General features: G+C 42.4%; 1 protein-coding gene across 11 annotated transcripts in view; it reads left to right on the top strand.

The window, feature by feature from the left end:
* Window positions 1-12,323, top strand: part of LOC127595765 (rho guanine nucleotide exchange factor 9) — a 48,088-nt gene that overhangs the window by 13,481 nt on the left and 22,284 nt on the right. For 2 of the 11 annotated variants that reach the window (XM_052057606.1, XM_052057615.1), the window contains exon 1: window positions 4,415-4,821. The exons of 6 other annotated variants lie outside the window; for them this stretch is intronic. In XM_052057606.1, the coding sequence (XP_051913566.1) occupies window positions 4,813-4,821 (9 nt within the window). In that variant the 5' untranslated portion in view covers window positions 4,415-4,812. 3 more of the 11 variants (XM_052057597.1, XM_052057577.1, XM_052057586.1) reach the window with 3 other exon arrangements.

The raw sequence follows: 12,323 nt of genomic DNA on the forward strand, positions 1-12,323 counted from the left end.
TTTGCTTTTTATGATTTTGGAACCTCAAGTTATGAACGTCCCTTTTTAACAAACAATTTGGGTTATGCACTTTATTTTCATTTTTTAAAATCCTCTATTTACCTACTAATTCTGGTCAGCGAACAGTCTTGTAATGGACAGTTTCTTTTCGCTCTGCGTAACTAACCATCATCGGCAACGTGCACAACACACCGCTGACTGTTTGGGTCAAGTGTGTAAGAAGACTGTTTATTATTGACTGTAACAAACAAATAACTTCAAATGGAATAAACATGGGGGATGTAACTATACTGCTATGAAGAAGACATTTTTCAAAATTCTAACAGACGTTGCATGCAAAAAGGAAACCAGAAAACACAGCCAGGATTCCAACGTTTAAGGCCTCAGGTGGCTGCCAGTGCTCTGATGAGTTGTGACACTAGTAAACACACTCATAACTGGCACAATGTAAGTGCAGTAGTGCAGCGCTCGCCCGCCACAAATCAACGCTGAAACAGGTCATGTCATTTTCCTCCTTTTCCCTCATAAATGTCTATTTTTGCAGTTATTGTACAACCAAACAAATACACACGCTAACCAGTCGACTACTGTACTGCACTAATGGAAACATAACATACTCTATTTGGACGTTTGTCCAAAAAGTTAACTTTGTGAAATTGTTGAGAGGGTCTAAATTGGAATGCTGATTAGATTAAACATAGGATTTGGCAGTCCAAAGGGAGGTAAAGTCCCCATTGGAGAAAAAACAAAAAAACTAAATACATCTTGATTAACAACTGAACGTTTTTCAACCTTGTTGCAAGCAAAATATGGAACAAAAAAAAAAAAAGAATCCCACACAGATGCATACTTTCATACCTTTAGTTTAATGTGTGGACAATAATGAAAGAGGTGCATATTTGAGGCATTCTGGGGCACAGAGGCCCTGGGAGAAAGCAGGAAATCAGTGTGGTTGCCAGGGGCATAGGAGAGGAACAAAAGAACAGGATCAGACTGGAGTGGAAATGGGTGTGGTGGCCATTGCCTCAATAAACCAAATGCCCTGCGGCCACAAACAAATTTGATCACACAGAAATCCTTATTCAGGGAGGAACTTTCTAAAAGTGTTTGTGGTCTCACACAGACTGACTTCAGAACAAAACTCTCGGGTTACAAATATGCATTAACTCTTAATCCATTCTGGGCCACCTCTTGAAGTACTACAAAAGGCACCCCAAGATAAAGTCTTTTTTCCTTTTTTTTCTTCTTTTTGGCTTCTTAATTTTATTGAGTCCGGTCTGAACCAAAGTATAAGTTGTAATGCTATCCACATATTAGGTACTGCGGTGTCGGACTGTTCAAATAAATAACAGAGCAATGAATATATAATGACCTGACATGGCTGTCTGCCTTAACAAAGGTCTGCGCTTTATGGATGCGGTTGTTGAAATGAAATGCCTCTTCGTGAGGCGTGTGGCATCATTTTGGCCATCCACTTTAGCCTCCAAGTATGGTTTGATTCCTAATAGAGGGCTTCAGACCTCACTCCACAAGATGAACGATATATACGTGCATCTGTCCTTGTATTGCTCCCAGAGTAGGTCATGGAGGTGGTGATGGGTAATATCAATATCATTTATGAATATGCAGAATATTTATCTATGTTTCTCTGAGAAATATAGTGTGAGCTGGTGCTTGTCAGCACTCAGCAGCAATATAATTAAACGAGTGAATCTGCATCATAGTGACAGTCCGTGTAAAGATGTTGAGTCTAATTTGATGTCAACTCGTTAGCTTCTTTTTTCTTCTTTTCTTTTTTATTCCCGTTCCAAAATCACGTTGACACTGTTTTTGAACAGTGCCGACCTTTGTGCCCTGAAGATAAGCCATAATGAATGAATTTGGTCAATTCCAGTGTTGTCTGATCAGATACGTAGTACTTGGAAAAAGGGTTCAGGGTAATTTTAACAAAAGTAGACAGTAAAGAGGATCAGCTTACCAAACAGAAGTCAACATATTTGGTATAATTCTTTTGGTTCCTGGTTACAAACTCATTGATTGCATATGCTTTTTAAATGCAATGTAATGTTGATGGACCTCACAGTTTCCATTGATTGCTGCTTAAAAAGGTGAGAACAATGAATGCACCATGCTAGACACATCATGTACAAACAAATCGTGTTTGCTGCAAGGGCCCTTTTCATGAAGCTATTCATTTTCACAACAAATTTGTGGATATAAAGTACCATACTGATGGCGATTCAATTTAGTTTACAGCCCAGCACCAGCACCCACAGCTTGGAAAATAGCTAAGCAATAAATACTCTTTTGCAAGTTTTCCGATCAACTAAAGTATATTAAATAAATGATAAACCGGTCTATCCAGTTTTATGTGGGATGAAAATGTGTCTAAACAAGATGAGGGCTCGGTCAGTCAACGAGAAGAACATGTAGGGTCAGGTTTCAATGCTTGTTGTTTACGTAAAATAAGTTAAAGCATTTTATCGGATCTAATACCGTGGGTAATTATATTGTTTTAACAAATGAACGCTTCTGTATATGCATGAGTACATTAGCATTGGTGTCTGTGCAGATTTAGACTTTTAGATGTGACCTTTGTTGTCTAAATGTCAGAGAGATTGGAGAGTGAGCCCACAGTGGAAAGGCAGGCTTATGTAATATGCTCCCTCTGCCTTTCACACACATGCACACACATACATATGCAAGCACAGAGCAGGATCTTGTTTGAGAAGGGTTGTCATATCTTAGCTGTGATGCTCCGGACAGCCCTGTACAATTCGCTGAAAGCCTCACTTTCACGAGCCTTTGCTTTTATCTGAATGTATGTGCAGAAAGTGCCCTGGAAATTATTTATGGCTTTAAAAATATTGATGCACTCCTTCTGGTGTTATTTTTTTTCAAAACATATTCTGAGGTATTTGATCCAAATCTGAAGTACTTTGTGAAGATCTGTTGAGTGGTTGACTTGATAACTGGTTTGGGAATGAAAGCCTATGAAATTATTTATCACAGGCTGCACACGTCGTAATCTTCGCAACAATGAGGGCACAAATATTCAGACAATACCTACTCTCGCTATTGAGTATCGTAAGTTACAGTAGATTCTAAACTTCTGTTATGTCTCTGTATAACTATGTACGTGTTCTGTTACTCAATTGCCCATGGCTTCAGTTTTTGTTTGTGGTTTATGAATGCTATGTGGGACTATTTGGAACACCTGTGTAACTTATGTAATGGAAGGTAATGTGTGACTTCAACTGTCAAATGGAAAAAAAAACCACTCGCCAATTTTTTTGTTAATTTATCTTTTTCTGACCAATGTGTTTAATGTTGTGTCGCCCGTGGAGATTTTCCTTCAAATGTTATTTATAGAGGTGAGTATAGTTGTCAAAACTGTACTCACGTAACAGTACTACTTTCGCAGAACATTACTCACTCAATTTTTTAAAATTGAAATACAATTTAATTTGGTAGGTTCGTTTATCGCGGATTCGGTGCATCGCAGATTTTTTCAAACATATTCATAAAAAATATATAAAAAATTAATCGTATACATGGGGTACAGTACTGTATATGTTGCTCTATGTGACTCGTTGTTGTTTTGCAGCTTCTCGCGGACTGTTTGCGGACTTAATTTTATTTTTTTAATCTGTATATGTTAATTGGTCGCTACTTGGCGAATTTTCGTTTATCGCGGGTGGTTTTGGTCCCCATTAACCGCGATAAACGAGGGATTACTGTAGGTCCAAAGTATTTAGTCATATCTATTGAAACGAAATAAGTATGTCCGCGAGTGTGAGGATTTGATTGCTGTACAAAAACGATTTCACATCGAAATACGGCTTTGAATTATTGTTGTTGTCTCCCCTATATGGGATCGATTAGCCAGACTAGCTTCAGACGGAAGGGTAGAAAATGCTGACATCATGTCAAATTAGAAAGTGTTCAACGCTTTAAAGAAAATGCCTCGGTTGTCATGAACCCCCCTCCCCCCCGACCCCCCTTATGGTGTGACTGATAAATGTTACAATCGCTTTGCATAGCACGTACGGTGGTATTGTTCGAAGGGGTGACGGTTGTGAATTTAGCTTTGGTGGTCAATGAAATCAGCGAGGGGGCTGGCCGTGCCCCTCCCCGCCTGGTGTGATGTCTGATGCCGGTAGTCTCGCAGTGGAGGCTGATGAGTATTAATTCAAGACCGCCTCTCCAACGCTGAGCCCTTCTCTCCCTGGTCCCCGCTCACCGGAAGGCAGCCCCGCAGCTGCGAACAGCCTGCACACCGTCTCTCCTCCCGCCTGCTTTTAATCTGCAGCCCGGAGAGTCGCTCGTTTGTCGGCAAGAGCAAAACACCGTCAAGGTGTTGACCAGCAGCGAGAAATCGCGGTGCAGACTGATGACGATGATGATGGTGAGGATGATGCATCCCTTCCTCTGCCACTATGAAATACAAGACGCAGTGTGAGGAGGCGTATCGGCATTTTTTCGTCACGTTTTGCCCAACCGTAAAGGTGGATTACAGGCTTGCCTTGGGTCTTCACAGCTGAATACCGCCGAACTGAGAACGCCTCTCACGGCCCGCATTGCTGCGCCATGGCCTTGGATGTCCAGACTTGCGTGGTGTTTACGGTGATCGCGTTGCTGGTGCTTGTGAACGTGCTGTTGATGTTCATCCTCGGTACTCGTTAATGGATCTGCGGTCGGGGCCCGGTTTGCAGCGCACTTCACTGTCACGCAGGAGAGGAGAGACAGGCGGTGCGCGGTGGTTGAGAGTGGGGACACCCGGCGCTCCATCACGGCTACGCGTTGAAATGAATGACGTTGGTACAACATAATGTATTTGTGTTATCCACCCTCCCCGCGATCCTTCGTTGTGTAGTGTGTCCTCTCACCGTTCGTTTGTGATAGATTGTTTGGTGGTGGTGCGGACACACGAGACCTGTGATGCTGTAACCTCTTTCTGTGGTCACTCGAGTTCCTCCCGCATATAAACACGTCCCTTTCGCCGACATCCTCTCTTTTTCTTTCCTCCATGTTGTATTCCATGGCTTATGAGTATCAGAGTAATTGGATTCTCTTGGTATGTTAGGAGGCTGGGTGATAGATATTCTTTCATGCTTCTGTATGATTTTTATTGTTTATTATTGACAACATGGCAGCAAATATGTGATCTCCTTACTGAAGGCAACGTGTTATTCTGAGCAAAGATGCCTGCAAGTGAGATGTGTGCTGCAGATGCTGCAGGATCGTGGTACTTGAACAGTAATCGGTTGTGTGGACAAGGCTAGGCCTAATAAAGGAGGGCCTCCACATTAGGTTTTCCCCATCTTAGATGCAGTTAAACTCTGCTCCCATTTCCAGTCCTGGAATATTCACACTTCAACGATGCACTGGTTTCTGAGGCTCACGGCCCTTTTTTTATATTTTTATTTTTTATTTTTATCCGCCAAGTGAAAAGGCATGTTGGAGGGAAAATGCTTGTTTCATTTCTTCCGCATGCAGTAGCATGAGCAAATAAAGGATGGGAGGCAGGTGTCATAAATGTTTCATGAATTTTATAAATAGATATGCTAAAAGCCCATCTCAGAATTGTTCATGACATTCCTATTATTAGTGATGGCGGGTAGGCAAGTTTGCTTTCAGTTTTTTGTTTTTGTTTTTTATAATAGATATAAGTGCCCCCTCACCTTGTAGCCTCAGTCATATGTGTTTGTTCAGTGAAGCTGGAAAGGTTTCACTGCATGTGTAGACAAATTCTTGGCAGCCATTTGTAATACAAGGGAAGGGAGCTCTTTCACTTGTCATGGCATGTGGGCTGATGTTCTTTTCACTGTAGAACAAAGCTTGAGTTTCCTTCCATGTATGGGCCCACACAGGACTGTAAGCAGAGCAAGCATGATGTCGTGTACTCCTGCTTCATGACACCATTTTAAACTAAGTGGCACATTAGCAAGTCCGTGTCTGCGGTGGTTTATTTTTGTGCAACTTATATGTATCGACGCTGTCGTGTTTTATTCAATCGGAAGGCATTCATATATTTCCAGTCCCTCCCGTTCAGGTGCCTTCTTAGAGAGTTCTCTAAAGGAGGTATAAATGTGTGTATAGTGTGCGTGAGTGACAAAACCATGTGTATGAGAGAGGTGCTGCTATTTCTCACTGATTTTAGGAAGAGCTCTTTCTGATTGGCTCCCAGACTCAGGGTATATGTGTATTACATAACAAGTTTGGCAGACGCAGGGAGGACGGACCACGAGACTCACTCTGTGCGTCAGAAAGAGAAACCTCTTTCTGGAATATAGCACCCTGTTAAACGAGACACCTTGGGATTTGCTTTCGCGAACAACTATAATTTTTAGCTCTATTGAAAGGGATTTGTGATCCTATGATCCGGACTTCTCCATGCAGGCGCTCTCCTTACAGTTACATGCTACGAACATGGTAAGGCTTGTTGAAACATATGTATTTGCTTAGGAATGCTGCCGGTGCTTCAGTGCAACTATGCAACAACTTCAAAGAGAGGAAGAATGCAGTGGGGCTATCAGTCCAGCAAATGCTCATGCTTTGTGATGCAAACACAGAAGGGCTCAAGCCATTATATATATATATATTTTTTTACTTGGTGTTAATTTATATCGCTTCTACATGGCACACAAGTCCACTCTACAACATTCCTCTGCATTGATTTGCTTTGACCTAAATACAGATCTTGCAATTTGAGTGGGGTCCTGATTTATATTGGTGCAACTTGACATAATGTGTCGGTCATTACAGCTGTCAGATCACAGGTCGGGAGTGTTTGTGTGGAAGAGCTTTCCGATGTTATTTGCTTAAGCTACGGTATGGCTGAATTTAGCTAAGGCAGGGGCAATTGTTGCACTTGACTATATGGTGATTTTAATTTGTTCAGAAATGTCTGGAAACAAATGCACTATATTGGAGAGTGCTGATCTCATTAAGGAGATGGAAAGAGGCAGAGGAGAGAACTGAATAGGAAGGAACATTGCTATAGTGCAGGGGTGCCCATTACGTCGATCCTGATCTCCCGGTAGATCTAAGACAGGTCCGAAGTAGATCCGAGGAGTGTCGAGGAGAAAAAAAACAAACAACCATTTGTTTGTCTTTGTACATGTTAGTAATATATTTTTTGTGTTAATTTATGCTGGACCCTAATCATCCTATCAGTCTCATTTTCACAAAATAAATGTTTAAAAAATACAGTAAATCAGGTAAATCTTGAATTTATGGTGGCGTGTGATGACGTCACAGGAAGTTGTTTGCGCTCAGCAGTCTGCAATTGCAGCTTGTAATCAGAGCTGTTGCGCTCTATCTTTTATCGTCATTATTCTCATTCAGAGTTTGCTTCGTGTACAATTCACAGAGGGCACGGGAAAAGAATAGGAACCTAGGAGGGCCCAGGGAAGCATTTTAAAACGGTACATGTGAGCTACGCTAGTTAACAGGCTGCAAAAGTGCATCGCATGCCTCAGTTTCAGGCTGTTTCTCATCATAGCGTGTGTGCGTGTGTGTGTGTGTGTGTGTGTGTGTGTGTGCGAGCGTGCATGCGCGCGCATGCCGGTAAGGGTAGATCCCGGGAGGTTAGTTGATCGAAAAGTAGATCTTCGGTCCAAAAAATTTGGCCACCCCTGCTATAGTGACTTACTGGATTGCTATCTTCCCCTTTTCCTGATGTCTGTTGCCTGTATTACAGCATATTATTAGAAACTGCACTATGGTGAAATGGGCAGAATATGATGTCGTGCAGTTATGTGAACCTGATAAGTTTTAATCGGGGAGCATCGAGGCTGACCTGCGTTCTGTATGAGCTGACCCAGTCAGGTCGATCACGCCATGATGTATTACTGCATTGTAATCATTTCAGTTTGAATGATATAAATCCAATTTCTCTTCCTGAATGAATAAAGATTTTTAATCTTTTTGAGCAACCTCCATCCATGCTGTTTCCATGGCAGCGTGACACATGTTTTTGCAGTAATCCTCCTTTCTTCCTGAAGTGAAGAGCTTTGAGATATAGGCCGGAGCTATTGTTGCAGCAGCTCACAGCCCTGTGTAATTGCCGATGTAATCAATCTACTCAGTGACATCTTTGAGCCAAACCCGCATGCAGAAATGGGTGCTTTTGAATGACATGCAGGGAATAATTTTGCAGATTCTCCAGATATGTTAGTTAGTTTATTGTATATGTGATAAACTTTGTTCACTGGACACTTCATTGACTTTGAAGTCAAGATAGCGGCCGAGTAGGCAGCCGCCGGCAAGTGCTCTCATGAGCCTTGCTTTTTTTGTTGTTTTTGTGTTTGTTCAGTGGAGAGATCGGTGCTGTTGAACGCTCTGCGGCTGGATGGATGTTAAGTCTTGAGGAGCCGACGATGAGAAGAAGGGAGCGTTAGCGCGGAGCGCCGATGCGGATTTGGAACTGGGAGTCGCGGCTTGGAGTTTGAAGCGGATTACGTGGGACAGGAGAAGTGAAGTCATCTCTTTTCGTCAATGGACGCTACAGCTTTGTGTAGCGTCCATTGACGAAACAAAGCGGGGCTGTGAAAAATGCTGCCCATTACAGGCGCAAGACACAAGCGCCCCGGGACTGTCCAGCAACGACAGTCAAATGGCGCCGACATTCCTCCAGTCAAAAACAGTGCTGGTATACCCATGCTGCCGAGAAGGCGCAACCACCAAGCACAGAGTCTCCTCCTTGATGAATGTCGTGGCCAAAAAATGCTGAAAAAGGTCCACATCAAGTCCACACGACGTAACAACAAACACAAAGTGACAAAAGAAACACAAGAACAACAAAAAAAAGCAAGGCTCATGAGAGCACTTGCTGACGACTGCCTACTCGGGCGCCATCTTGACTTCAATGATGCAGTGCTTGGTCATGTATCCTGAAAACGAAAGTTGAACTTTTTGTACAGTATATGCTCTTGTGCGTGACTTCCAGCAACAAACTGATATTATCATACATTGTTTATTTAACCGTTTGCTAAATGCAAAGTTTTAAAAATTAGGGCTGTCACCAACAAATCTTTTGAGAACCGGTTATTCCTTTGATGACTCGGCTGATAACCCTGTAAAAATCTATCTAGACCCCCTTGCAGTCAATCTCTGCACTGGATCGCTTTGTAATAAAACAAACAAACAAAAACATTTCCCCCCAAAACTGTCATAGACTCCCAAGGGGTTTAAAAAAGAAGAGAGCAACTGGAAGAAATGAGTCTGGTCCAACTCCTGAAGGAGCCCATGCTGCAGCTCGTAAGTGCAGAGGCTTCAAAATAGTGTGCTACAAACATTCCCAGGGGAACACAGTGAGGTGATGCGTGCAAACAATTTGGGGATTTCTGTCACATTTAAAAGTACGCATGGAAGGGAATATAAATATGTTATCAATTACCGCAACTGGACCACAGGGTCCAAATCGGGGAAATTCATAACTCAAATTGAATACACGTCTCTACCGCTCACCAGTATGCATAATGCAGAACACTGTTTGGCTGCGAGCGAGCAAAATGCAAATCAGTTTTCTTCTGGTCGAAAGACCTCTGCTTACCGATATCAGGCTACGACAACCCCAATCGGACAAACTGCATTATGCCCCAAGTAAGAGTCTGATGTGCTTGTTCATTATTTCGATTTGTTTGTTTAATTCACCTCGAAACTTTGTTTCCATCTAGTAAAAAGATCAACAATTATCTGAACTCTGAATTTTTTTGTTTTGTTTTTGTTGTTTTTTTAATGGATTTTTAATGAAAATGGAAAAAAATGTACTCAATTCGGATCACTCTTTATCAATAGATGTTTTTATCTATCTATCTATCTATCGATCTATCGATCTATCGATCTAGCTATGTTTGACCGATGATCAAGTTTACTTCAACCCCCCCCCCCCCCATCCCCGCCAGTGTTATTGATTAAAGGAACATATATTGGCCATATAAACATATGTTCCCCATGTGCGTAAATTAATTTCAGTAAATTAATAATTTCATTTTTAGTATACAGTCCACGATTATATATTTACTGGACCAAATATAAGTTCCAGTGTTTAGATAAAAATAATAAATATTGTCACAAATCCAAATATTAATCAAATAATCTCCCTCTCGAGTCAAAACATTTAACATTATACTCCACATCATAAAGTTTAAAATACTCATTACAAATTAAAATGATCAAGATATGGTTGCAAATTTTGCATTTTCTTTGGAAATGTCAAAAACATTCTTAAATAAATGATTTACCCCCCCCCCCCCTCAGCCTTCGTAAAATTATTCATGCTTTATGACGTGTAACATTGAACCAACACGAAAGATGAGATTGCTCAAGGAAAACTTGTCTTGTCTTGCATGTTTTAACACTTGGTCTGTTTTCAATTGTTAGGATATCCTTTATTTGTCACACACTGGGGAAATTTACAGCCTCCACCAACAAGAATGTGGGTAGAAAGAAGAAAGAAGAAAAAAACAAACAAACACCGTTCAATTAAGTGCAATATAACTACAAAATGGATAAATCGCAGTGCTATTTACAATTGTTTTTTAACATCACACACATCACATCATTGAATTATTATTATTATTATTGTTGTTATTTTTATTCAGCAGCCTGACAGCAGTCGGTAGGAACGAGCGTCAGTATCTCTCTTTCTTACAGCGCGGGTGTAACAGTCTCTGGCTGAAGGAGCTACCTAGTGCTGTCAGGGTGGGCTGGAGAGGGTTGGAGGGACTGTCCATCATAGCTTTTAGCTTAGTTAGCATCCTTCTGTTGCCAACCTCCTCCAGAGTGTCAAGGGAGCAGCCCAGGACAGAACTGCCCTTCCTGACCAGTCGCTCCAGTCTCTTTCTGTCCCGGGCTGAGATGCTGCCTGACCAGCAGACAATGCCATAATGGATGGCCGAGGCCACCACCGAGTTATAGAAAGTCTTAAGGAGCGACCCCTGAACCCCAAAAGACCTCAGTTTCCTGAGTAGGAAAAGTCGGCTCTGTCCTATCCTAATCAGGGTGTCCGTGTTTGTAGACCAGTCCAGTTTGTTGTTCAGAAGAACGCCTAGGTACTTGTAGGAGGTCTATGTCCATACCCTGCCTGGATGTTCATCTGTGCTGGTGAGGACTGTTTCCTGCAGAAATCCACAACCGACTCCTTAGTTTTCCTAGGGTTGATCTGGAGGAGATTCTGCTGGCACCAGTCCACAAAGTTTTTCGTCAGTCCCCTGTACTCCCGATCGTACCCCTCTGTAATGAGGCCAACAATCGCAGAGTCATCGGAGAACTTCTGAAGGTGGCAGTTTGGAGTGGCGTGTCTGAAGTCCGAGGTGTAGAGGATGAACAGGAATGGAGCCAGAACAGTCCCCTGCGGCACTCCAGTGCTGCAGAGAAGCCTGTCCGACTCACAGCTCTGCAACCTTGTATACAGTCGTCCATCTATTCACACTTAAACATTCATTCATTCATTCATCTTCCGTACCGCTTGATCCTCACTAGGGTCGCGGGGGGTGCTGGAGCCCATCCCAGCCGTCTCCGGGCAGTAGGCGGGGGACACCCTGAATCGGTTGCCAGCCAATCGCAGGGCACACAGAAACAAACAACCATTCGCACTCACACTCACACCTAGGGACAATTTAGAGTGTTCAATCAGCCTGCCACGCATGTTTTTGGAATGTGGGAGGAAACCGGAGCACCCGGAGAAAACCCACACAGGCCCGGGGAGAACATGCAAACTCCACACAGGGAGGCCGGAGCTGGAATCGAACCCGGTACCTCTGCACTGTGAAGCCGACGTGCTAACCACTGGACTACCAGGCCGCCCTCACACTTAAACATTTCTCCCCTTTTGTATTAAATGTGTTTATTTAAAATTTTGGGGGCTATTAAAACAATGCAATGCAATAATGAAAACATTTTTACATTCCAAACAAATTTTTATTTTATTGTATTGAGCCAAATTCTAAATCCCAGACAAAACGTAGTTTAGATTTCATCTTAAAAGTTCATATAGTTTTGCGACTAGCTTCTGTAAACTAATTACCTCGTGCCAAAGCAGATCTTGACTGGCTTGGGTAGAACTGGCTGCCCACAACTGGATACCTAGTTAATGTTTGGGCTGGAGCATTCTGGTGAAGTCGACCCAAAATTGGAAGAGAAAGTTTTGCCGAACAATTACGTATATGGAGCTTTATCAAAGATTCATACGTAATGTGGACACGAAGTTGGTCTCTGGGAAGCAAAGCACCGTGATGATAGCATTTCTGTACACTAAATGGATGATTTCACTTTTCTGGGTCCATTTAAGCAATGCTGCGGTCTCTTGTCCTTTC

This window comes from Hippocampus zosterae, chromosome 1 (genome assembly GCF_025434085.1).
Source record: "Hippocampus zosterae strain Florida chromosome 1, ASM2543408v3, whole genome shotgun sequence".
Classification (NCBI taxonomy): Eukaryota; Metazoa; Chordata; class Actinopteri; order Syngnathiformes; family Syngnathidae; genus Hippocampus; species Hippocampus zosterae.